The sequence below is a fragment of the Macaca thibetana genome, chromosome 18, assembly GCF_024542745.1.
Source record: "Macaca thibetana thibetana isolate TM-01 chromosome 18, ASM2454274v1, whole genome shotgun sequence".
NCBI classification, from domain to species: Eukaryota; Metazoa; Chordata; class Mammalia; order Primates; family Cercopithecidae; genus Macaca; species Macaca thibetana.
The window spans coordinates 57000867-57028180 of record NC_065595.1 but is presented as its reverse complement, the minus strand read 5'-3'; the positions used below and the strand labels follow the sequence as shown (position 1 = coordinate 57028180).

General features: G+C 44.6%; 2 protein-coding genes across 6 annotated transcripts in view; both read right to left on the bottom strand.

The window, feature by feature from the left end:
• Nucleotides 1-1559, bottom strand: part of NPC1 (NPC intracellular cholesterol transporter 1) — a 54851-nt gene extending 53292 nt beyond the window's left edge. For both annotated transcript variants that reach the window (XM_050767994.1, XM_050767995.1), the window contains exon 1: nt 1369-1559. In XM_050767994.1, coding sequence (XP_050623951.1) covers nt 1369-1425 — 57 coding nt within the window. In that variant the 5' untranslated portion in view covers nt 1426-1559. The remainder of the gene's footprint in view (nt 1-1368) is intronic.
• Nucleotides 1560-2528: 969 nt separating this feature from the next.
• ANKRD29 (ankyrin repeat domain 29) overlaps nt 2529-27314 on the bottom strand; it is a 76503-nt gene continuing 51717 nt past the window's right edge. For 3 of the 4 annotated variants that reach the window (XM_050768005.1, XM_050768008.1, XM_050768007.1), the window contains one exon: nt 14389-16753. In XM_050768005.1, the coding sequence (XP_050623962.1) occupies nt 16670-16753 (84 nt within the window). In that variant the 3' untranslated portion in view covers nt 14389-16669. Of the gene's footprint in view, nt 2847-14388; nt 16754-27314 lie in introns of those variants that run through there. The other variant, XM_050768006.1, reaches the window with a different exon arrangement.

The window sequence follows — 27314 nt, the reverse complement described above, 5'->3', positions numbered from 1 at the left end:
CCCAGGCTGGAGTACACTGGTGTGATCACAGCTCACAGCAGCCTCAACTTCAACAATTAAAAGAAAAACAAAATGTTTTTAAGACAGGGTTTCACCCCCAGGGCGCGGTGGCTCATGCCTGCAATCCCGCAACTTTGGGAGGCTGAGGCGGGCGGATCACCTGAGGTCAGGAGTTCGAGACCAGCCTCAACATGGAGAAACCCCGTCTCTACTAAAAATACAAAAATCAGCCGGGCGTGGTGGTGCATGTCTGTAATCCCAGCTACTCGGGAGGCTGAGGCAGGAGAATTGCTTGAACCTGGGAGGCGGAGGTTGTGGTGAGTCGAGATCGCGCCATTGCACTCCAGCCTCGGCAACAAAAGCGAAACTCCGTCACAAAAATAAAAAATAAAAAATAAAAAAAAAGCTCTTAGTCCGACACTGGATCAACATCATCTATTCCCTTCTGAGAACTAAATAGAAGTCGAAGGAGAGTTTTTTTCTAGTCCACGGAACTCCCTCGACCCTGATTCACTACTACCTATTGATGCCACACCTCTGTGAGGGGCGTTAATATGCACAAGGACACAATTCCCCAGAGGCACTCTCATCCTGATTTGGTTTAAGGAGAGCCACAGCGTGACACCGCCTCCCTCCAGTTTTAAAAGAGGAAACTACAGACACACAAATAGTGAGGTGCTCTTTCCCAAAGCTATTAAACGAAGCAGAAGGCCCCCCCACCTCCCGAAGGAGTCAGCAGGACACCGAGTTCCAGGCCCCACCCTGTCGCTGGCTAATAGTGACAAGGGGAAATTCAATACCGTCCTGTGAGCCTCAGTGTCCTGAGGTGTAAAAAGGAGTTGATGAAAAGTAACCTGCCCTCTTTAGAAGACCAAGCTGATTTATGTCAAGTACTCAAGGCAGTTTCACTGGGTGCTCGAGGAAGTTTGTGTCTTTTCTCTACCTCGGCTTCCACCTCCATCCTCAGGTGATGAAAAGAGGAAATAAAGTGGTTAGATCTCCTAAATTTTGGAGTTCGTGCCCATGTAGCAGCATTTTTAAAAAAGCAAGTGGTGTCCCTATCCCACTCTACCTACCCACTTTCCTCCCTTCTTCTGGTGCCACGTCCTACACAGAGAAATTAGGTGACCACAGATGGAATAGGCTCACAACAGGTCAACCAGCCCCCACTGCCATCCTCTTCCAGACCACAGGAAAGACAGCACGGCCGGAGACAGAAACAGGACAAGCGAGAGACCTCCGAGCTCTCCATCGCTAGACCAACTTCCCCAGGACCCGGGCCTGAGCCGCCGCTGGGCCCGTCGCCCTCGCCGGCTCTCGGCCCCGCCACCTCCCCACAGGGCGTCCCGGTGGCCGGCGACCGCTCACCTGCGCCAGACACAGTAGCAGCAGGAGGAGGCCAAGGGCCAGGCCGCGAGCGCTCATGCTGTGGCCGCGCGAGGCTGGGACACCGGCGGCGTTCGGCTGGTTAGGGTCCCCCGCGGCCGCTCTACTTCCCCGAGCTGTTTCAGCACCCCGCGCAAGAACGGAGGAGCAGGAGCAGGCGCGGACGGCGGCAGCAGGCTGCGCGCGCAGATCAGGAAGGAAGAAGGCGTCGTCGGCTCCGCCCCTTCTGGGAGGTGCCGCTGCCGGCGCTCCCTGGCCAGGACTGGGGCGGGGCCAGGGCCGCGGCGCCCTCGCTTCAAGGTCCCCTCTTTGCCTTTCTCCTCAGCCCCTGCAATCCTCGGGGGCCAGGCGCGGGACTTTTGGAGTCTGGCTGGGCCCGGGAGAGTATCTGTGGAGTTGTGCCAACAGTTTCTAACCGTGATGTTTCCCCATTTCGTCTCTGGGTTGGAGGGGGCGGACGAGGTTTCAGCGAAGGGTAGAGCTGTTCTGGGCGACTTCCGGGTAAGGTCCCGCCCGGCCGCGGAGTCTCTGTTTATTTCGGCTCCGACAATTACGCTGAGCGACTTCTCCTCCCAACCCAGTCACCCGAAAGGAATCTGGGCCCTGGCGCTTTCTAGCAGAGCCAGGGGCGGTGACGCGCGGTGGCCTGACCTTGTGATGATCCGCGAGCGCGGCGGGCGGTGGGGCGGACCGCGGAGTGGGCGGCGGCCGTGCGGTCAGTCCCGGGAAAAAAAAGTGCGGGAGCCGCGCCACCTGCTGGCCCAGCCGCGCAGCGTAAGCCCGTGGGCGCGAGGAAAACCCGAGGCGGGGACCGGGGTCTATTTTAAGTTCTACTTGAAGGCAAATAAAGAAGACGCATTGTCATTTTTGAGCCATGCATTTAATATATGTAATTATCTTTAACTCCAGTTGTATGTGTTTCTGGCAACATTTTCCCTCAAATTTCAAGTATTCAGACCACTCAAAAGCATCTGTCATTTCCACTTTGAAGTTAAGAAAATGGAGGTAAAGATGGCTTTCCCAACAGTGGAAGCAAATTTACGATGAAAAGACTAAACCTTCATCTGGAGCAATGACCGAACCCCGCCCCAAGGAGTCCGATGATGCAGATGACCTTCCCATCCCTACTCTATAAAGTGCTGTTTCACTTTCTGTCTTGCCTCCTCACCTCCTCATCCCTGAGACGTCCACTTGGCTGGCTTGGCCGTGAAACTATGGGGATTTCTTCAGGACCTTCAGCCTAGGTCCTCCACGATGACCTCGTGGTCCTCATTCAGTTGTGTGCTCTCGCTTCCCACTCCCCAGGCTCCAGCTCCTGGTGCCCCCACTGAGGATCAAGTCGCGTGTATGCCTTCATGCAGGGAGCTTCAAACTGCCATCCCTGGACCAGCAGAGGAGCATCTCCTTGGAACTTGTTAGAAATGTAAATTCTCAGCCCGGGCAATGTAGCAAGACTCCCTCTATTAAAAAAAAAAAAAAATTAAAGTTAGCTGGGCATGGTGGCACACACCTGTAGTCTCAGCTACTAGGGAAGCTGAGGCTGGAGGATTGCTTGAGCCCAGGAGGCTATGGTGAGCTATGATCATGCTGCTGCACTCCAGCCTGGGTGATAGAGCAAGACCCTGTCTCAAAGAAAGAGAGACGAAGAGAGAGAGAAGAAAATGTTAGAGTAATATTTTCAAGTTTATGAATTACTTTGAAGGTTCTAAGTTTCCATAACCCTCCTTGGGGAAGAAGAATTCTGGTTCCTGTGACTGACTTCAGGGGTGCAAGTGGGCTGGAGACAGGAGGGCAGGAGAAGGTCATGGGTAGACTTTGTTTCTGAGACTGCTTCTGAGACCTTCCAGTCTCCTTTAGTTCCAAGTACTTAGCATGCCACAGCCTCCTACTTTGGGGTATCGTTTTCTGAGCTCTGGTGGTTGAGATCCGGAGACTTTTTTGTTTGTTGAAAGAATATTAAATGCCATCTTCTGAGGCCGGGCGCGGTGGCTCAAGCCTGTAATCCCAGCACTTTGGGAGGCCGAGACGGGCGGATCACAAGGTCAGGAGATCGAGACCATCCTGGCTAACATGGTGAAACCCCGTCTCTACTAAAAATACAAAAAACTAGCCGGGCGAGGTGGCGGGCGCCTGTAGTCCCAGCTACTCGGGAGGCTGAGGCAGGAGAATGGTGTAAACCCGGGAGGCGGAGCTTGCAGTGAGCTGAGATCCGGCCACTGCACTCCAGCCTGGGCGACAGAGCGAGACTCCGTCTCAAAAAAAAAAAAAAAAAAAAGAATATTAAATGCCATCTTCATAAGGACTATTCAATGTTGACCTCAGAGCAATAAAGTAGAAAACAGGGAAAAATGAAATTATTAGACATGTGCATCTTTATAAATGTGCAGAAATAGCTTCCAGAAAACTTCTATGTGGTGGAAAACATACATATGTGAATACAATAGATACACTTTTTAAACAAGTAGGAATATACAGTACACAGTTCTCATCTGGCTTCTTTGCTTTTAGCAGTATGCTTTCCTACCTCACTCATTTTAATAGCTGTAAAGGATTTTATTATGCATATGTAACACTTCTGAAGCCACACTCAGAGCAGTGTGTAAATCAAGGAAATATAAATCACCAACCAACAAATATTTCAAAATAACTCAATTCCTCTACTTGCATTCCTGGTACATATGAAGGGTTCGTGTGGTCCCAGCAATACATTATAAATTTACCTTTCCTTGTTTTGTTTTTTGTTTTTTTTTTTTGAGACAGAGTCTTGCTCTGTCACCCAGGCTGGAGTGTGATGACATGATCTCAGCTCACTGCAACCTCCACATCCCAGGCTCCAGCGATTCTCATGCCTCAGCTTCCCGAGTAGCTGGGATTGCAGATGTGCGATACCACGCTCAGCTAATTTTTTTGGATTTCATTAGAGATGGGATTTCACCATGTTGACCACGCTGGTCTTGAACTTTTGGCCTCAAGCAGTCCACCAGCCTCAGACTCCTGAAGCGCTGGGATTACAGGCGTGAGCCACTGCTCCCAGCCCCCCTTTCCTTTTCCGTTTACTTTGTCACATTTCTGAGCTTGCCTGGAGACCACAAAGCCTGGCATTTTTCTGTGCCTTCTGCTTTCCCAATCATGCTGCATCACCAAAGTCTAAACACTTGAACATTTCCCTTATAGAGGAAGAGGAGAAAGTTGACCCAAGACTGAATTATCTGTAACTGGCAGATGGTAGGGGAAGGCTGGAAATACTTATTGATCCGCTACGTAACTTACTTAATCTCTTCTTGGGCATTGAGTTTGTCACTTGTTATTGGAAATGATGCAATGAACATCCTTGTATCTTTTTTTAAAAATTATTATTTTTTTTGAGGCAGAGTCTCACTCTGTCCCCAAGTCTGGACTGCAGTGGCGTGATCATGGCTCGCTGCAGCCTCTACCTCCTGGTCTCAAGCGATCCTCCCACCTGTGCACCACCACTCCTGGCTAATTTTTGTATTTTTTGTAGACAGGTTTTTGCCATGTTGCCCAGACTGGTCTTGAACTGCTGAGCTCAAGCAATCCGCCTGCCTCAGCCTCCTAAAGTGCTGGGATTACAGGCATGAGCCACCACTCCTGGCCCATTCTTGGATCTAAATCTTTGCAATCATGTACAAATAGAACTGTTGGAAGTACTTTTATATTGTTGGATCAAAGGAAATGGGCATTTAAGTTTTGATTGTTGTCAAATTGCCCTACAAAGAAATTGCAGCCAGCAAGGTATAGAAGTGCCTAAATGGAATCTGTGATTTTATTTATTTTGTTTCTTATTTTAAAAAATATTGGGGCCGGGCACGGTGGCTCACGCCTATAATTTCAGCAGTTTGGGAAGCCGAGGCGGGTGGATCACCTGAGGTCAGGAGTTCGAGACCAGCCTGGCCAACATGTTGAAACTCCGTCTCAATTAAAAATACAAAAATTGGCCGGGCGCAGTGGTTCATGCCTGTAATTCCAGCACTCTGGGAGGCTGAGGCAGGTGGATCACCTGAGGTCAGGAGTTCAAGACCAGCCTGGCCAACATGGTGAAACGCCGTCTCTACTAAAAATAGAAAAAATTAGCCAGGCATGGTGGTGGATGCCTATAATTCCAGCTATTCAGGAGGCTGAGGCAGGAGAATCTCTTGAACCTGGGAGGCGGAGGTTGCAGGGAGCTGAGATTGTGCCATTGCACTCCAGTCTGGGCAATGAGAAATTAGGCCGGGCACGGTGGCTCATGCCTGTAATCTCAGTACTTTGGGAGGCTGAGGTGGGTGGATCATGAGAGATCGAGACCATCCTAGCCAACATGGTGAAATCTGTCTACTAAAAATACAAAAATTAGCCGGGCGTGGTGGTGCGTGCCTGTAATCCCAGCTAGTCGGGAGGCTGAGGCGAGATAATCGCTTAAACCAGGGAGTTGGAGGTTGCAGTGAGCTGAGATCGCCCCACTGCACTGTAGCCTGGCTACAGAGCAAGACAAGGTCTTAAAAAAAAAAAAAAAAAAAAAATTAGCTGGGCGTGGTAGCACACACCTGTAATCCTAGCTACTCAGGAGGTTGAGGCAGGAGAATTGTTTGAACCCAGGAGGTGGAGGTTGCAGTGGCTGAGATCATGCCATTGCACTCCAGCCTGGGTGACAGAGAAAGATTCCGTCTCAAAAAAAAAAAAAAAAAAAAAAAAAAATTGGGATGCTTTGATTTGTATTTCTTTAATTATGTGAGATTAAGAATCTTTTCACACATTTGTAAGTAATTTTATTTCTTTTTCTGTGCTTTTTTCTTTTTCTTTTGAGGCAGAGTCTCACTCTGTCACCCAGGTTTTAGTCTAGTGGCATGATCACAGCTCACTGCAGCCTTGACCTCCCTAGCTAAAGTGATCCTCCTGCCTCAGCCTCCAAAGTGCTGGGATAATAGGTATAAACCACCGTGCCAAGCCAATAAAATTTTATTACAAAAAAAAAAAAAAAAAAAACACAACACTTTTGATTTCTTCTAAAATTAAAAAAAAAGCTTTAAAAAATTTTTTTTCTGCTGCTGATCTGCGACCTTCAAAATAGGTAGTGCTTCAAATAGGCAGAGGAAAAAAAGAATGCCTACCTACCTAACAAACTGCAAGCTTGCCTAGTTCCCAGCCTGAAGCCTAAAGTTCAATAACAGAAAATGAAGCTAGAACTAGGGTTTTGGAGTAATAGAATGTAATCAACATCATTTAGTGACGACTGAGGCCGTTGCACAAAATACCAAAGACTGGTGTGACTTAAACGATAGGAATTTATCTGTTACAGTTCTAGAGGTTAGAGAGTTCAAGATCAGCATGGGGAGCTTATTTGGTTCCTGGTGAGGGTTCTCTTCCTGGCTTGCAGACAGCACCTTCTCCCTGTGTCCCCAAATGGTGTTGACTTAAGTGTGTGCTTTCAGGGAGAAAGATTTCTCTCTTCCTCTTCTTCCAACAATCCTATTGAATTAAGGCCGCTCCCTTATGACTTTATTTAACTTTAATTACCTCCTAAAAGCCTTATCTTCAAATACAGTCACCTTGGGGAGTTAGGGCTTCAGCACGAGAAATTTGGGGGAGCATAATTCAGTCCCTAGCACCCCTCTTTACTCAGGGCTGCATTATGACTTGTGTGGGCCCCAGGCACCTTTGCCTTTGAAGACCCCTTTTTCCTTCAAAAAAAAAAAATTTAGAGTTTCCAATTGCATTGATATAATGACACATATAACCCTGGCTGAATTCATTATTATATGCTCATTATTACAGTGTTTTTATTTTTCTTCTGATTTCAAAAGAAATTAAAATTAAAACATTTTCATGGGACAGTAAAAGTTTCACTGTGTCTACTGTGCCTAATAAGTTGATCCTGTTTTTGCAGCCGGTGTCGTAGACCTATTCCCTGTAGTAGTCAAGGACATTGTAACTTTTTCTGATTGCCTTCCCCAAAAAACCTCCAGGACCAGCAGTGGAGCTGGCTCTAAAAGAAGCACCTATAGAGAGTGGGAGGCTGTCCAGTTGAACACAGGGAACAACTCACACCTCCCTTCCTCCAGCAGGCTACGAATTGCCAATACATTTTGGTGAAATATAGGAGAGCTTTAGTTAATGCTTCTGCCAACCCCCTAAGGAGGTTCAGGTTGAACATTTTTGAGAACTCTTTTTGTTAAAAGACTTTTCCTTTTAATTAAGATATAATATTCATATATGAGGTATACAGAACTTACATGTACAGCTTGATGAGTTTTCTCCTTTTTTGAGACTGAGTCTCACTCTGTCACCCAGGCTAGAGTGCAGTGGCGTGATCTTGGCTCACTATAAACTCTGCCTCCCAGATTCAAGCAATTCTTGTGCTTCAGCATCCTAAGTAGCTGGGATTACAGGCACACTCCACCGTGCCTAGCTAATTTGTGTATTTTTAGTAAAGACGGGGTTTCGCCATGTTTCCCAGAGTGGTCTCAAACTCCTGGACTCAAGGGATCCACCTGCCTTGGCCTCCCAAAGATCTGGGATTACAGGAATGAGCCACTGCGCCCAGCCAAGTTTCTTTTATGTATTAAACACTTTTATTAGTTGTCTATTACTGAATAACAAACTACCCCAAAACAGTATATTAAATGAACAAACATTTATTTTATCCCAGTTTCTGCCAGTCAGGGATTTGGGTGGTTCTAGGTGGTTCTGGCTCAGGGTCTGTCCTGATATTATGGTCAAGAAGTTGGCCCAGGCTACCATCATCTGAAGGCTTGACTGGGACTGGAGGATCTGCTATTGTAGATGCTGTGGGAGGCTGTACTCAGTGGCTCACACCTGTAATCCCAGCACTTTGGGAGGCCAAGGTTGGTGGATCACTTGAGGTCAGGAGTTCGAGACCAGCCTGGCCAACATGGTGAAACCCTGTCTCCACTAAGAGTACAAAAATCAGTCGGGCATGGTTGCACATGCCTGTAATCTCAGCTACTCGGGAGGCTGAGGCAGGTGAATTGCTTGAACCCAGGAGGCAGAGGTTTCAGTGAGCTGAGATCATGCCACTGCACTCCAGATGGGTGACTGAGCAAGACTCTATCTCAAAAAAAAAAAAAAAAAAAAAAAAAAAAAAGATGCTGTGGGAAGGAGGCCTCAGTTCCTCCTTTCTCTCCGCAGGCTGCTGAGCGTCCTCGGGACTTGGCAGCTGGCTTCCTCTAGAAGGAGTGATCCAAAAGGGATTGAGAGCAAGGCAGAGCCATAATGTCTGTTATGAGTTAGCCTCAAAAGTGATAGGCCATCACTTCTGCCATGTAATACTGGGCACGCAGACCAGTCCTGATGCAGTGTAGGAAGGGGACTAGACAGGCAAGAAGAGGGGAGCACTGGGGCCATCTTGGAGGCTGGCAACCACAACATCCATGTAGCCAACACCCAGAGGAAGGATATGGAAACTTTAGCACTTCAGAAGGCTCCTTTATGCCCCCTTCCCAGTCAATATCATCACCCCTCCTTTATCCAGGAGGCAACCACTCTTCAGATTTCTCTCACTGTAAGTTGGTTTTGCCTGTCCTTGAACTTCATATAAAGGGAATCATACTCTTCTGCGTCTGGTTTCTTTCACTGAACACGATGTGTGTGGCTTATTCACATTACTTGTGGTGGTAGCATCTTTTAAAAGAACTACTGTGTAGTATTCCATGGCTTAAACATATCATGGCAGACACCTGGGTTGTTTCTTCTTCCAGTTTGGCTGTTACAAATAAAGGTGCTGTGGGCACTCTTGTACGTATCATATGTTCAATTACACACTCAGTTACTTTGGGTTCTGTGATAGACTTTTTAAACTCCGTACTTACGCAAGCCAAATTTTATAGACATCTTCATTTAAAATAACTTACAGCTACAACTCATGACTTTAGTGTCAATGGTTATGACCGACTCGGAAATGGGGCATTGGTGCTCAGAATTCTGGTAAAATGTTATTCATCCCAGTAAGGATGTTTGAGTTGGTGATTAATCCACTCATGGGCTGTGGTGTAACTTCCACTCAGCTAGGTTGCTACCAGAGCGGGAATGACTTGTGGTTTAGCAGTCAGGGTTTCAAACTGGCGTGCCTTCCCTGCAGAATTTGGTCACAGGACACAGTTTCCTTTGTCTGGGGTGGTTTTTGATCAAATCTATCCTAAAATGGAGAGTCCAACTCCTGTACACTGAAGAGTTTCTCTCTAAGACTATTCTTAAAACTTGAAATGTAGGAATAACAACAGCATTTCACTCATTAAAGATTGGAGGATTCAATCCTAGTGAGGGAGGGAAGAAGAACCAAAGATAGGGGAAGGAAGTTTTTCTGTTGACGGAGACAAAGCTGACACGTCACCTAAGAACTGAAGATCTTTAATTAACTTCCTTTATTTTTTATTTTTATTTTACTTTATTTAATTTAATTTTTATTTTTTGATATGGAGTCGCACTGTGTCACCCAGGCTGGAGTTCAGTGGTGCGATCTCGGCTCACTGCAACCTCCGCCTCCTGGGTTCAAGTGATTCTCCTGCCTCAACCTACTGAGTAGCTGGGATTACGGGCGCCCACCACCACACCTGGCTAATTTTTTAATTTTCAGTAGGGACAGGGTTTTGCCATGTTGGCCAGGCTGGTCTCGACCTCCTGGCCTCAAGTGATCTGCCCGCCTTGGCCTCCCAAAGTGCTGGGATTATAGGTGTGAGCCACTTTGCCTAGCTGAATTCCTTTAATTGTTGAAACATAACCTCATTCATATTAATAAATTAATAATTTTTTTTTGAGAGGGAATTGCTCTGTTATCCAGGCTGGAGTGCAGTAGTGAGATCACATCTCACTGTAGCCTCGACCTCCCAAGGCTTAAGTGATCCTCCCACCTTAGCCTCCTGGGTAGCCGGGACTACTGGCACATGCCACCATGCCAGGCTAATTTTCTGTATATTTTTGTAGAGACGGGGGTCTCACTTTGTTGCCTAGACTAGTCTCGAACTCTTGGGCTCAAGTGCTTTTCCTACCCCAGACTCCCAAAGTGCTGGGATTAGAAGCACGAGCCACCATGCCCAGCCTCACTCGTATTTTAAAATCATCTGAAAGTATTGCTAAAAAAAAGGATTAGGTCACCAGGAAAACAATAGAAGACTTTCCAGACCTACTGATACATAGGTTATTTAACTTAGGGCTAAGTATAGTCAGAGCGCCCAGAAAAAACACCTCTGTGTGACTGGTTTACCCTCCATGTGTTCATTACGTTAAGCAGAAGAAGAATTATTTTCACATTCCTCGACTAGAATGTCTAATGCTAATTTTGCCTGTCATTGTTTGTTTTTGTTTTTCTCCATGCTTTGAAGTACAAGTCCTAGGGTGTGAGCTGCTATGGCTCAATGGCATGAAATATCATAACCCAGTGTGGCTTTGTTCACAGCCAGGCATGTTCTAAACACTTTAGCATCTTTTTACAGTGAGATAAAATTCACCAATTTGGCTGGACGAGGTGGCTCATGCCTGTAATCCCAACACTTTGAGAGGCCAAGGCAGGCAGATCGCTTGTGTCCAAGATTTTGAGACCAGCCTGGGCAACACGGCAAAACCCCAGCTCTACCAAAATACAAAAGTTAGCCAGGCATGGTGGGGCATGCTTGTAGTCCCAGCTACTTGGTATGCTGAGGCGGGAGGATCATTCGAGTCCAGAATGTGGAGGTTGCAGTGAGTTGAGATCGTGCCATTGCACTCCAGCTTGGGTGACAGACCAGGACCCTGTAACAAAAAAAAAATAAAAAAATAAATCATCGATTAAAACCAATCAGCCATCATAGTTATAGGTACGCAGCCATAAATCATCTCATTTGACCAGGCCTGTTTGCACTGCACCACACCTATGTGCATCTCTATAGGCTGGTACCAAGGCTGTTGTTTTCATGTTGCCTTAGTTTTGGTACAGTGCAGAGACAATGCATACTGATAGTTGCCAGTGATTCCTAGAAAGCATCAGGACTATCTTCACAAATACAATTCTATCCAGTGAGGAGTAGAATCATTTCAAGGGAATAATTTTATTTAATTTAACGTTAGCTCCAGGTCCACTTACCAATCCTTATCCATAATCTCCATTACAAGGCCAGATTTTTTTTTTTTTTTTGAGATGGAGTCTCACTCCGTAGCCCAGGCTGGAGTGCAGTGGCACAATCTCGGCTCACTGCAACCTCTGCCTCCCGGGTTCAAGTGATTCTCCTGCCTCAGCCTCCCCAGTAGCTGGGATTATAGGCACCTGCCCCTGCGCCCAGCTAATTTTTGTAGTTCTAGTAGAGATGGGGTATCACCATCTTGACCAGGTTGGTCTTGAACTCCTGACCTCGTGATCCACCCGCCTCAGCTGCCCAAAGTGCTGGGATTACAGGCATGAACCACCACGCCCAGCCACAAGGCCAGAATTCTTTGGTGACTGAACAAGCTAATCAAAGACAGAGTGGTGGAGCAAAAGCAGCCTCGAGTTTCCCAGCCTTTGCGTCATATGGCCACACTTCTTCACGTGGTTCGCTGCCTGCTCTCCTCTCCTGGAGACCTTCTCCTTCCTCATTATGTTTCACTTCCTGCTCTTGTTCATTATTTCATTCTCTTTGCTGAGTTCCCTTCTTTCAAAGTTTATTTCAGTTTGCCATCTGTTTAAAAAAAACAATGTATTGAATTTAGAGGCAGGGTCTTGCTATGTTGCCCAGGCTGGTCTTTATTTAATTCCTGGGCTCAAGCAATCCTCCTGCCTCAGCCTCCCTTCAGACAGAAGCCACTATGCCCAGCCATTTTGCCATCTCTTTTACTCTCAGTAGACTCCCCGTGGGGACCTCATTCATCCCATGACTTTGTCCATCACCTCTATGCAGATGATGCCTAAATCAGTAACAACAGTCTTGTCCTAAACATTAATTTGTTATTTCCAACTGCCTTCTAGAATCTATTTCACAGATCCTTCGAAGTGAACATGTCCAAACTCTCTCTCTCTCTTTACCCCAAATCTGCTATTCTTCCCTATTTCCTAAAAAAGTTACTGGCTCATCCACCTTGTAAACTTTGTGGGCCAAGAAGAATTAACAAAGCCAGCCCAAGACTGCCTATCCTTAGGAAGTCCTGCTTACGAGATTGGCCCTCAGCTGGCAAACAGTTCCCTACGCTGATATCAAACTTTCCCTAAATGATAAGAAGTGTTCACTTTGCCTAAACTTCTGTGCAAACAATGTGGTTTATACTGAATGCCTGTTTTCCTTCTGGAGGTCTTGATTTTTGGTAAATGCTAGGCAGAAGGGACCTATGTGACCAGCTCCCAGTTGAAACCCTGAGCCCTAAGTCTTCAATGAGTTTCCTTGGTAGACAATACTTGCTGCCACAACTTGGTTGCTGGAGGAATTAAGCTCATCCTGCGGGAGAGGTTTCTCAGAAGCTTGCACCTGCTGTCTTCTATCTTCGCTCTATTTTCCTTCTCTCTTTGCTGATTTTGCTATGCGTCTTTTTGCTGTAATCTTAACCATATATATGAGTATACATGTATGTGTAACCACGTATATGAGTATATGTATGAGTAAACTAGATATATGAGTCCTATGTCTTCCTAGCAAGTCAGTAAACCTGGGGATGATCTTGGGAACGCCTAACGCACTTTAGCATAATTCTTAGCTGCTCTCTTTTCTTTTCTTCATCCTCTATATTTAATTGTCACCAATTATCATTAATTCTACCTGCAAGTATTTTCAAAAACATGTCCCATATTCTCCACCTTCACTGCTCTGATGCTATAATTGTGACTCCATCTGGGCACCACTGCCTCCTCCACCTTCCCCCAAAAAGCAAAAGTAAAATGCCCAAGATTGGAGGACAGCACCAAGACACCACTACAAGGTAAACTGTCTTTCAAAGCCAGTTCCCTCAACTGTAAGATGGGGATGGTAATAGTGTTTATTTCATAGGGTTGCTGTGAGGTGTAAATGAAAAAAATGCGTAACACTTTACAAGATTCTCTATCTAAAGTGCTTAGCACATAACAATCCCTTAACAAATGTTAGTTGTTGCTTTTATTTTTATTTATTTATTTATTTTGAGACAGGGTCTCACTCTGTCACCCAGGCTGGAGTGTAGTGGTGCCATTGCAGCCTTGACCTCCTGGCCTTAAACCATCCTCCCACCTCAGTCTCCCAAGTAGCTGGGACTGCAGGTGTGAACCACCACCATGTCTGGCTTTTTTTATCTTTAGAGAGATGGAGTCTCACTATGTTGCCTAGGCTGGTCTTGATCTCCTGAACTCAAGTGATCCACCCCACCTTGGCCTCCCAAAGTGCTGGGTTTATAAGCGTGAGCCACCGGGACTGCTCACCTGGCCACTACCTCTAAAACATCCAGTTCTAGCCCCAAAAGCACTTTGTTAGGAAACAGGAACTCAGCTTCTCACCCCTATAATCTATAGCCCGCCACCAAAACACAGGCATCTCTGTCTGGATCTAAGTAGCCTAGGATTTGGGGGCACTCTTTTCCTCTGCGTAGGTGTCTCACTGTGGGATTTATGAAGAGATGTAGCTTTCTTGTGGTGGTAGAGGGTGGATGGAGCAGATGGAAGCCAGGATGTCCCTGTGAATTTCCATATTCCTGATGTTACTGCTGCAAATTATGGTCTCCTACACCAGTAATTCTGCAAAACCACCAGCTACTTCACAAGAGAAAGTTATTGCAAAGGACTGAAGAGCCAGGAGCACCATAAATAATACAAATCAGAAAATTTTCTATTTTCAGCGTCTTCAATAACTGTCCCAAAAATTCTTTTCTGAATGAAAACTTTTTGGAATCATTACATTCTCTACAGCAGAAATAATGAAATCATAGGTCCATTACTAAAATAAAGTTTAAATATCTATTTAGGGTCCCAAATATCAATGTATTTGCAGAGTTGAATTATTCACCCTAAAATTCCATGCTACTAAAAATCACATAGCAATACCTTGTGATTAAAAACAAAAAGAAAAAAGCAGCAAAGGCAAATGGGGTAGTATACTAACTTTATTTTGAATTATTATATAACATGGAATATGTCATCAAAGAAATGAATTAATGAAAAACATTTGTAGTTCAGTTAAGCAGACGATTTGCATAGGAGTTGCTAGTTTTAAGTCTTAGGATGCAGAGCTAACTGAATTATCAATTAGATTAACATAGAATAATCATTTACTTGTGTGAAAATTTTTAAACTAAAAGACCTTTCTGTACAGTCTTTGGCAGGTGATTAATCATCTTCCCTGCTATGGGTAATCTCATCTAGATCAAATGTGATCCTTTTAAGCTAGACACCTCTTACCTACAGTAAGAAGGCCTCCATATTGTTAAAGCTACTGGGTTCAGTTTTATGGCTCTAATATTGTTCAAGAACATTACCCACTTAAAACTATTGACGTAATAGGCCAATGACATGTTATAGTGAGAAGCAGTAAGTTTGTGATTCATCCCATTTTGTCTTTTGGAACTCTGTTACCAGTACCCATAATGTTTTGCTTTGTATCAGTGATTAGCAACTATTTTTTGCCATAAGGGCTAACTAAGGGGAAAATATAAAGCATTTAAGGCCATCTTATTTTCCTCTTCAAAATGAATATAGCTTTTTGAAATTCCCACAGGAGAAAATGTATATTTGTACAAATTTGCTGAATGAAAGAATGTCAGTGAGGAAATTAGCACTGCTTTTCAGCCATCAAAATGTTTATATCTGGGTGTTTTAGCAACAGAGAGCTTTCTAATATTTTATCCTAGAATCAGGCTGCAGGCTTTTTGTATAGCTGGTCAGGCTGTAGGCACCTCTGCAGCCTGTGAGTTGCTCATTTGCTGGAGACATTTATCAAAATATGCTGATTGTTGTTGCATTAATTGTAACAAATTTTAAGAGAATACCTTCTAATTTTGAAGATTATATTCTATTATTTACTGAATTAAAGATAATCCTTTTAGTAACACTGAAAGTTGGTTAAACAAAAATTCTTTTGGGATTACAACTTTTTCCTCTAAACATGTCTTTACACAGACACTGACTGAAAACCAGAGCAGAACATGAAGAAATAAACTAAAGATGTGTTTAAATAGCAGAAATACCATTGCGTTTATTTTGGTAAATTACAGAAAGGTTTTATTTTTGTATGTGCAGTTAGGCACTGACTGAGGCATTTAGACACCATTAATTATAAAGTGCATTGAATATAAGTTTTGATCCTCTTCAAAGGAATAATTCAATAAAACTCAGATTTCATTCTTGCAATCAGTCAACTCAAAAACATGCATAGATGAAGACTTACTAAGTACTAACAACGGTCTTTTATTATTTATACTCCTGCAACAGTAATAGCAACATATTTTACTTGCATATATCACATTTTATCCAAGGACCTCAAAGTCATTCTATGAAGCAACACGGTGTTGGAAACTGAAGATTCCACAGCATGTTAGGTGTACTTACGGCATAGGAAATATATTCCCAACAACAGAGCCAAAATAAACGACCAAAGAGACAAGCCTATATATTTCTCGTGGTTTATAATTTTCTGAATTTCCAAATTTGCCACCGGTATCGTAACCTACCTACAATGTTGACTCTATGTAAAATTGATTTTTACATGTCAGGAATAAGATGAGGATCAACGAACAAATGCACAGTCTGTCTTTTCTATAGTTCAATAGTCCATCTTTGAATAGCACACAATGGAATGTCAGAAGTGGTTTTTTAATATATGTTGACACCTCATTGATTTATAACAATCATGGCTATGGTTCTTGGGTAAAGGAGAACATTTTATACTGGAATGACATATATATGTAGGTAAAATATGATAGATCTATATATTTTAGCACACCTACATTTAACACAAAAGCAAAAGTACATCAATCCATTGAAGGTCAGCTTTTCAGTCTTTTAAAGGAACAAAGCATTCTGTCTCCTTGCTTAGTACTGAGAACCCTGTCCACCTTAGAGTTTAACTGAGAGGCCCAAGTTAGCATCGTTGAAAATGAGTTTCTGTGGAATGTGCGAACATGCCAGGCAGCCCCAGAGCTGAGTTACAGGACACTGCGAGAAGCCCACGGTGAGGGGGCAAGGGGGTCCCTGAGCTGTTTGGTTCTTGACTTGGTGCACAGAGCGTAGCTCTTCTTTGTCAGGGACCCAGAGGGTGGGCATTCTGGGCATTTTTTTTGCATAAAAGAATTTCCAACACTGTTTGAAATGCAATTTCTTTTTGGACAATGTGGTTAAACTTTCTATCTTTCTGTCAGATATGGAGCTAAGTTAGCTCTTCCTAGGACCTTCTTTACTTCTCAGGAGACGCAATATGCGTTCATTTTTAGTTAGTTCAGCCGGAAGTTCATTGGCCTGAAAGAAGAGAAGATGGGCATTAGTGAATCCCCACAGCTGGTGTGGTTTTAGGGACTCCAAGGAGGGGCATTTGACCCACTCTTTCTCCTTCACTAATGAGAAAAATCCACACTGGACTCACGCTTTTATATAAAGGTATTAAAAAATCTTCTTTAAATGTATAAATATTACTTTTATTTCCTTATCTCATTTTTAGAGACATTTTCCAGCCAGATCCCTTACTAGACTGTAATCTCTTAGGGGGAAGGGTCCAGATCTAATTAATCATTGTATCCTTATCTCCACCACAATGCCAGCATGTCTAGAATGTGCTCAGTAAGTACCAGTCAAATTAAATTTTATACCTTATATGTATTTTAATTTATTATTTTATTATTATTATTTTTTGAGACAGGGTCTTGCTCTGTCACCCAGACTGGAGTGCAGTGGTGCAATCATGGCTCACTGCAGCCTTGACCTCCCCAGCTCAAATGATCCTCCCTCCTCAGCCTCCCAAGTAGCTGGGACCACAGATGTGCACCACCACGCTCGGCTAATTTCCAGAGATGAGGTTTGCCATGTTGCCCCAGCTGGTCTTGAACTCCTCGGTTCAAGTGATGCTCCTGCCTCAGCTTCCCAAAGCGTTTGGATTACAGGCATCAGCCGCCGTGCCCAGCCTACCTTATATTTATTAATGTATGACATGAGGTAGTCTGTCCACCAAGGACTTGGGACTGAGTCAGGACTCAGCACAGGTATCTTTTTTTTGTTTTTTGAGATGGAGTCTTGCTTTGTCACCCAGGCTGGAGTGCAGCTGTGTGATCTCGCCTCACTGTAACCTCTGCCTCCTGGGTTTGTGCAATTCTCCTGCCTCAGCCTTCTGAGTAGCTGGGACTATAGGCATGCGCCACCATGCCCGGCTAATGTTTTTGTATTTTTAGTAGAGATGGGGTTTCACCATTTCACCAGGCTGGTCTTGAACTCCTGACCTCAAGTGATCTGCCTGCCTCGGCCTCCCAAAGTGCTGGGATTACAGGTGTGAGCCACTGCACTGGGCCAGGTATGTTTTGATGAGAAGGCCAAGTGAGGAAACCTCCAGAACATAAGAGACACCTGGGAAAGAACAGCATTGGTGGCTAACACCTTCCACCTGACCCAGTATCACTCGAAGTCCTTTCTTTTCACATTGCTGCTGAGATACATCCATTAGGCATCTAGTGAACCAGTCCCTACCATTGACAACAGGTGTGATGTGGATGTGGTTCTCAAACCTGTCGGTTTCAGGACCCTTTATACTCTCAAAAATTATTGAAGAGTCTAACAAATTTTGTTTTTAACTTATTAAAAATGAAACCCGAGGGCCATGTGCAGTGGCTTACACCTGTAATGCTAGCACTTTGGGAGGCCGAGGTGAGAGGACCACTTGAGCTCAGGAATTGGAGACCAGCCGGGGCAACATAGTGAAACCTCATCTGTATTATTTAAAAAGAAAATATTTTCAAAAAGAAAAAAAAAACCTGAGAAAAATTAAAAAATATATTTATTAATTCACTAAAAATAAATCCAAGTTAATATATTTATGAAAAATTAAATTTTCAAAAACAAGTAATTCTGAGAAGAGTAGCACTGCTTAACAGCTTTACATATTTCTTTCATGTGTAGCTTAACAGAATACAATTGGATTCTCATATCTGCATCTGTATCCTGTTGTGATATGTTGTTTTGGTAGAAGGATATAAAGAAAATTAAGCTTCACACAGGTAGTTGGAAAAGGAAGGAGTATTTTAACAGTCTTTTCAAATTGTTGTAGATACTATTCTCTGATGCCACATCAATATTCAACAACTGGCAGTTTCTTAAAGGTTAAATGCAGTGTGAGATGTGAAACCATATCAGTGAACTTTAAAGCCCACAGGTTTATCTATTTATAGTTGGATCTTTTACCTATGCATGGTTTGTAACATGCACTGCTTATTTGGAAAATATCAGTTCACTGAGTTTGTAGAATGTTGGCACATTTCATTGTGCAATATCAAAAACTCACATTCTGGCTGGGTGTGGTGGCTCACGTCTATAATCCCAGCACTTTGGTAGGCAGAGGCAAGTGGATCACCTGAGGTCATGAGTTTAAGACCAGTCTGGCTAATATGGTGAAAACCTGTCTCTACTTAAAATACAAGAATTAGCTGGGCGTGGTGGCGCATGCCTGTAATTCCAGCTACTCAGGAGGCTGAGGCAGGAGAATTCCTTGAACCTGGGAGGCGGAGGTTGCAGTGAGCTGAGATGGCGCCACTGCACTCCAGCCTGAGTGATAGTGAGTGAGACTCCATCTCACAAACAAACAAACAAAACTGATCCATCAGAAAAGCCTTTAAGTTTTGGGAAGCTGTTAAAATCATAGTGGTAGATACCTTGTTCTGTCAAGTAAAAATAGTGTTCTATGAAAAACGTGGCAGGTTCACTTTGCAATTCAAACAACTGCACAGGGGCCAATGCAGGTCCATCTTGGATGCTAATCTACCATGTTTACTTCTTCTTTTTTCTTTTTTAGACGGAGTCTCACTCTGTTGCCTAGGCTGGAGTGCAGTGGTGCCATCTCAGCTCCCTGCAACCTCTACCTCCCGGGTTCAAGCAATTCTCCTGCCTCAGCCTCCCCAGTAGCTGGGATTATAGGCGTGCACCACTGTGCCCAGCTAATTTTTGTATTTTAGTAGAGATGAGGTTTCATCATGTTGACCAGGTTGGTCTCGAACTCCTGATCTCAAGTGATGCGCCTACCTCGGCCTCCCAAAGTACTGGGATTACAGGCATGAGCCACCACACTCAGCCTGCCATGTGATTAACCCTAGTTTGGGGAATGCCTCTAAGATTTCTATTTTATCTACTTTTTTGTTGTGGTTCCTACTGAAAATCCTGCCCATCGACCTTGCCCATAAGTCCTGCCCTTAGGCAGTCACATAGTGTTCTTGCCTTTCCCTGAGAGGTTGACTTCACTTGTCCTGTATATTCCTTCCCTTAGGCCCGGGGTCTTGGGGGGTGATGTCCTAAGACTGTGACTCCTGTCCCTGTTACTTTCTGAGAAACTGGACATGTTAGCCTCTTTTTATTTTTTTCTTCTTATCTGCTGTGATCATCTGGATGTCAGCTGCTTTCTTGGCCTCTCAGCTTCCTCAGAGTTTTGGGGGCAGGTTTGCCTGCTCACTGCCCAACAGGTTCGCTTTTTTTTTTTCTTTTCTTTTTGAGATGGAGTCTCATTCTGTTGCCATGTTGGAGTGCAGTGGCACAGTCTCGGCTCACTGCAACCTCTCCCTCCTGGGTTCAAGCGATTCTCTTGCCTCAGCCTCCCGAGTAGCTGGGACTACAGGCGCATGCCACCAGGCCTGGCTAATTTTTGTATTTTTAGTAGAGACGGGGTTTCACCATGTTGGCCAGGATGGTCTCGATCTCTTGACCTCTTGATCCACCCGCCTTAGCCTCCCAAAGTGTTGGGATTACAGGCATGAACCACCGTTCCTGGCCAGGTGCTTTTTCTTGAGATAATCATCATACTTCAGTACACAGAAGAAGCGCTGTAGGCATGCTCTCCATTTCACCACACAGAATTTTATTTTATTTATTTATTTATTTTGAAATGGAGTCTTATTCTGTCGCCCAGGCTGGAGTGCAAGGGCACAATCTCTGCTCACTGCAGCCTCCATCTCCCGAGTTCAAGTGATTCTCCTGCCTCAGCCTCCTGAGTAGCTGGGATTACAGGTGCCCATCACTGCTCCTGACTAATTTTTATATTTTTAGTAGAGATGGAGTTTCGCCATGTTGGCGAGTCTGGTTCTGAACTCCTGACCTCAGGTGATCCGCTTTTCTTAACCTCCCAAAGTGCTGGGATTACAGGTGCGAATCACCATGCCCAGCCCAGAATTTTATTTATTTTTTTCGACAGATGGTCTCACTGTGTCACCCAGGCTGGCATGCACCGGTGCAATCATAGCTCACAATAGCCTCAAACTCCTTCGGCTCAAGCTGGGACTATAGGTGTGTGCCACTATCCCTGGCTTTTTTTTTTTTTTTCAGTAGAGATGGGGTCTTGCTATGTTACCCAGGCTGGTCTTGAACTCCTGGTCTCAAGCAATCTTCCCACCTAGGTCTCCTGAAGTGCTGAGATTATAGGTGCTGGCCACTTTGCCCCACCATCACACATAATTTTATTATTATTATTATTATTGTTATTATTTTTTGAGACAGAGTCTCCCTCCATTGCTCAGGCTGGAGTGCAGCAGTGCGATCTCGGCTCACTGCAACATCTACCTCCCGGGATCAAGCAATTCTCCTGCCTCACCCTCCTGAGTAGCTGGAATTACAGGCATGCGCGACCACGCCCGGCTAATTTTTGTATTTTTAGTAGAGACAGGGTTTCACCATGTTGGCCAGGCTGGTCTCGAACTGCTGACCTCACGTGGTCTGCCTGCCTTGGCCTCCCAAAGTGCTGAGATTACAGGTGTGAGCCACTACACCCAGCCAATCACACAGAATTTTAAAAAGATGTATAGGAAGAGTCAAAATTTAATAAAATTGACATTTTTTTTTTTACTGCTTTATCAGAGACATTCTTATGTACAACTGGTATTTTTGTAAAATAATTTACAAAATTTATAAAATAATTTATAACGGCTTGTAAAATATTTTGCCAGTACAGTTTAGTGTTCCTTCTTTGATGTGTACTAAGGCCCCAATAGCTTCACCCACCATTGCTTTTGCTTCTGTAGCATTAGAGCAAATGTCAGCACAGTGAAAAAGGCAGGTAACATCTTGTTTGTTTTTCTAGGAGACAGGTTTTCTCTCTCTAAGGCTGGAGTGCAGTGGCACAATCATGTAGCTCACTGCAGCCTTGAACTCCTGGCTGGGCTCAAGCGATCTTTCCACCTCTGCCACCCTAGTAGTTAGGACTACAGGCACACACCACCATGCCCAGCTATGTTTTTGTTTTTTAAATTTCTTAAAGAGATGAGGTCTTGCTATATTGCCCATGGTGGTCTTGAATTTTTGGCTTCAAGTGATCCTGCTGCCTCAACCTCCCAAATTGCTGGGATTACAGGCACAAACCACCTAAACTAACATCTTTTTATTATCAAGAATATGGTTTTGAATTCTTTTTTAAAATTGTAAATAGATTTTTCTTTAATAGAGATGGGGTCTTGCTATATTGCCCAGGTTGGTCTTGAACTTTCAGGCTCAAGTGATCCTCGCACCTCTGCCTCCCAAAGTGCTGGGATTACAGGCATGAGCCACTACACCCAACCTTGTTTTGACTCCTTAGACCTCCTGTATGGGTCATGAAGATCTTCAGGGGTCCAAGGATCCCACTTTGAGAACTGTTTGTATAGAGGAATCAGAAGGATGTTCTCGTGGCTGGGCATAGTGGCTCACGCCTATAGTTCAGTTACTTGCGAGGCTGAGGCAGGAGTATCACTTAAGCACAGGAGTTCGAGGTTACAGTTAGCTTTGATGGCACCACTGCACTCCAGCCTAGGTGACAGAGTGAGACTCTGTCTCTAAAAAGTAAGAAGGATGTTCTGGGAATTTCAGGGGAGGCCATTAAAGGGAAAGTGGCATGCAGAACGAGGGAGGGAGGCTTGGTTATAGATGTTACCTGTCTCACCATATTTTTTTCTCCTGCAGCCAAGCCTGGAACCCCAGTTGCTTTATCTGGAAACTTGATCCTAGGTAAAGCTTCTGCAGTCCCCATCTTCTAGCTGGATCCTGCTCCCTCACCCCTATCTGCTGGCTGGGACCTCACTTGTTAGGAAATGTAAGTTTGCCACAAATAGTCTGCTGTGCAGCTGTCCTGTGGCTGCACCCCTTCCCACCACATGGGACCCTTGACGCCAATGCTGGATTCAATCACAGAGGAAATTATTATGCTATGCTAGTACACACCAGAGGCTTCTCTATGGGGTAAAGTTCTGTTAGCTTAGTTCCTGCAGGAACAGACATTGTACAGGCCTAACACCCGGGCCTGCAGAGAAATGCTCCTGGTAAACAGACCTAAGATTCATCCAGTCTCAGAGCAAACACTCAGGAATAATTGAGCTGTCTACATCAGTGGCTGGTCCATGGTGAGCAGACTGGTGGGTAGTTAGAGGAACCTCTGCAGTCAAGGAGAAGGGAACTTAAGAAGCTCTACCTCTGTCTACCAGCCTGCCAGCGTGTTGCCTTGTGTGACTATCTCCATGAATGTCCATATCCTCTGCCATTAAAAAAAGCTTTATGCTTTCAAATCGTGTTGTCAAGTTTTGGTCATTCACATCACCATTCTGTCTTCCATGTCGTTCTAAAATCCTAGTTTAATTCCTCTTCTCTCCCAGTTAGTCCCCACTAGATTCTCAGGTTGCTGAGACTGTACAGATTGATGTGATGGCGAGTGCCCCAGGCTAGCCCCTAAAGGCTATCTCGTTTATTATGGAGCAGGACCATAGGCCCATATTCATGATACTACAGTATCAAACCACTAAATCTCCCCACTGCTCCTGGAGGAAGATGTGCTCAGTCAAGGGGTTGGGAACATAAGACCCCTGCACCCAGGGGTATGGTTATAGTGTGAGGAATGGCTATAGCGTGAGGAATGGCAATAGCGTGAAGAATGGCTATAATGTGAGGAGCGGCTATTGGGGCGACCCGTTGGCCTTCTCCTCAGGCATCTGTCTCGAAGGCCCAGAGCAGAAGTCTTGGAACGCCTGGAGCAGAAGAGTGTTCTGTACTAGCTGAAAAGCCACTTTCTCCCGGAAGCCTCCAAACCATTCTTTCCTTCCCTGCTTACAGCTCTTGTCACTCCGTATTGCAATTGCTTTGTTTAGTTGTCTTTATTCCCCCACTAAACTCTGAGCTTCATGAAAGCAGCAACTGTGAATCTTTTTCACTATTGCATTTCCAGCACATAGCACAGTGCATGGTATCTAGTGTTTGTTGAATGAATGAATGAGAGCCAAGAATGCTCCTTCTGCAGGAATCCCAACACCCTTGCCTGTAGAGCTGCTATTAACAAGACTGGCTTCTATGGAGTGGCTGGTAGGAAGGTGGGGCTTCCCTCGCAGCTCCTCCCAGGTGTCTAAGGGCTTCTGCAGTGTGAGGCTCCAACAGGAGTGCCCCCACATGTTTTCAAGTCATTTTTAAGGGAGGGTCCAAAGTCTAGCATTTTGTCCACTGGAAAATACTTATAACCATTATTGCTGGTGATTATTCCATTATTCTAGGAGATGCACAAGGAATTGCATTTTTCAGTTTCTATACACAGGTACTAATATTTCCTCCCTGTGAAACTGCCTTTGCAGAATTATAACTGAGGAAATTATGACAGTGAAATCAGACCTAACCAACTCCATCTTGCTTCTAACCTTTAAGCTGTGCCTGTTCATTCCCAGGCATAGGTCAGACTCACTCTGGGAAAGAATTCAGCTTGTGGTTTGACTCTGAAACAAAATTGATAACAGCCCTTTCCCGAAAAGACCCCCTTCGTGCCTGGGGACCAGTCTGCCTTTGTAGGACTAACAAACTAGCTACAAGATTAGAAATTACAATTCAGGGCCAGGCGCAGTGGCTCATGCCTGTAATCACTTTTGGGAAACGTTTCCCAAAGTGAAAGTTGGTGAAACCCCATTTCTACTAAAAATACAAAAAATTAGTCTGGTGTAGTGGCGTGCACCTGTAATCCCAGCTACTTGGAAGGCTGAGGCAGGAGAGTCCCTTGAACCCAGGAGGCGGAGGTTGCAGTGAGCTGAGATCGCGCCATTGCACTCCAGCTTGGGCAACAAGAGAGAAACTCCGTCTCAAAAAAAAAAAAAAAAAAAAAATTACAATTTAGGGGTCATGCAACTTCTGGCTCCAAGAGTCTGAACCTCCCCGATTTGCTCCCAGGGGTGACGTCACTATGGTGAGACCTAAGGTCAGTGCTTGAGATATTTTGCAGACCTTGCACCTGATGGATCAGCTGACACCACCCAGACCAGTAATCTGGCCCAATCAGTTCTGCCATCGCACCTAGAAACAGAAAACATTAAGAAAACCTAACTTTGACCCCTTATAATTCCATTTCCAGTCTGACCAATCAGCACTCCCTACTTCCCAAGCCCCTACCCACCAAATTATCTTTAAAAACTCTGATCCCTGAATGCTCGGAGATACCAATTTGAGTAATAATAAAACTCCTGTCTCCCGCACAGCTGGCTCTGCGTGAATTACTCTTTCTCCATTGCAAGATCCCTGTCTTGATAAATCAGTTCTGTCTAGGCAGGAGGCAAGGTGAACCCATTGGGCGGTTACACTTGCTTGGATTCAGGAGGGTCCAAAGTCCAGCATTTTGCCCCCTTGAAATTACTCATAATCATTATTGTTGGTAGTTATTCCATTATTCTAGGAGACACACAAGGAATTGCATTTTTCAGTTTCTATGTAACGGGTCTAATGTTTCCTCCTTGCCTTAATTCAGTACTGGATAGCTCACCAACAAAGACTGGTCTCTTTAGGAAGTCTGTGCACAAGGTCTAAAGATAAGATCTAAAGAAAGGCAACTGTGATTTCAACTGGCTTATCACACAACCAGGCCAGCTAATGGAAAACAAATCCAAGTATCTAAGGAGAGATAAGCAGAAATGCTATAGACAAGCAATTCAATGGGAATGGGGAAGTAATACTTCTACACACTGAGTCAAACGGAAAAAAGTGATCCTTGGCATGTTGTTTAACTGGCACTTTTTAAGGTTTCTTTTCAAAATGTCATGAAACGTTATATGTTTTTGTTTTTATTATAAAAAAATTTTAACACAGTAATATATGCTTAGAAAAATTCAGGGTATGTTAAGTATAAAGTATAAAGTGAAGGTTGCTTTTACATCCTCCTCTATTCGTAAACACCAATACCACTTCCTCCTTCAAAAGTTTGTAATTATGGCTCACGCCTGTAATCCCAGCACTTTGGGAGGCCGAGGCAGGCAGATCAGGTCAAGAGATGGAGACCATCCTGGTCAACATGGCAAAACCCTGTCTCTACTAAAAATACAAAAAAATTAGCTGGGTGTGATGGTGCACACTTGTAGTCCCAGCTACTCGGGAGGCTGAGGCAGGAGAATTGCTTGAACCTTGGAGGTGGAGGTTGCCACTGCATTCCAGCCTGGCAACAGAGCGAGACTCAAAACAAAACAACAACAAACAAACAAACAACAGTTTGTAGTTTAGGCCAGGTGTTGTGGTTCATGCCTATAATACTAGCACTTTGGTAGGCCAAGGTGGGAGGATTGCTTGAATCCAGGAGTTCAAGACCAGCCTGGGCAACATAGTAAAAACACATCTCTATAAAAAGAAAAAAAATTTACATTTAAATAATGAATAAATAAATAAATAAATAAATAAATAAATAAAGTTTGTAGTTTAGTGCATTTTCTCTCCACTCTGTCAGTCAGGGTGGAGTGCAGTGGTGTGACCATGGCTCACTGCAGCCTTGACCTCCTTGGCTAGGTTCAGGTAATCCTCCCACCTCAGCCTCTCCAATAGCTGGGACTACAGGCACACACTGTCACACCTGGCTAATTTTTGTATTTTTTGTGGAGACAGGGTTTCGCCATATTGCCCAGGATGGTCTTGAACTCCTGGGCTCAAGCGATCCACCTGCCTCAGCCTGCCAAAGTGCTGGGTTTACAGAAGTGAGCCTCTGCGCCTGGCCTATGCATTCTCTCAAGACCTTTCCTAGGCTACTCTCCTCTGCTGCAATCTATACATGTGCCAGCTTAAGCAGATGTTGAAGAGGAGGAAGCAAAATGACAATCATTTAAAAAAATTCTTATTGTGTACCCTCCCACTTCAAAGTTTGGCCTAATTGTAAATGAACAATTTAGGGCTAGAAAAAAGTGGGTTTGTTTTGTATCAGTGGCATGTACTCCTGTTAACAATACAAAAGCAACCAAATATAGCACAAGCAATTCTCAAGATATGAACATCGAACTTATGGGAATGGTGATAAACTACCAGAATTTTGGCAGTTTTAGGGCACATCTTGGATGATAGAACAATACTTACTCCTATAGTAACCGCTCTACCTTTCTTCTTCACCTCCACCAGGAGGGTGCACCACTGTTAACTGAAAACCACTGGCCGGGCGCAGTGCCTTGTGTGTAATCCAGCACTTTGGGAGGTGGAGGTGGGTGGATCACTTGAGGTCAGGGGTTCAAGACCAGCCTGGCCAACATGGTGAAACCCCATCTCTACTAAAATACAAAAATTAGCCGGGCGTGGTGGCATGCACCTGTAATCCCAGCTACTCAGGAGGCTGAGGCAGGAGAATTGCTTGAACCTGGGAGGCGGAGGTTGCAGTGAGGCGAGATCACGCCACTGTACTCCAGTCTGGGTGACAGAGCAAGACTCCGTCTCAAAAATAAAGAAAACCATTGCTAGCCCCTCACCCATCACACAACGCATGTCCATGGGGAGCCTGGCGCTAAACCATTTGGAGATGACCTGCTTCTGGGTCAGGGTTTCGGACACAGCAGAGAGCTCCCTCGCTGCGATCTATTGAAAGTCAGCCCTCAACACAAGGGTT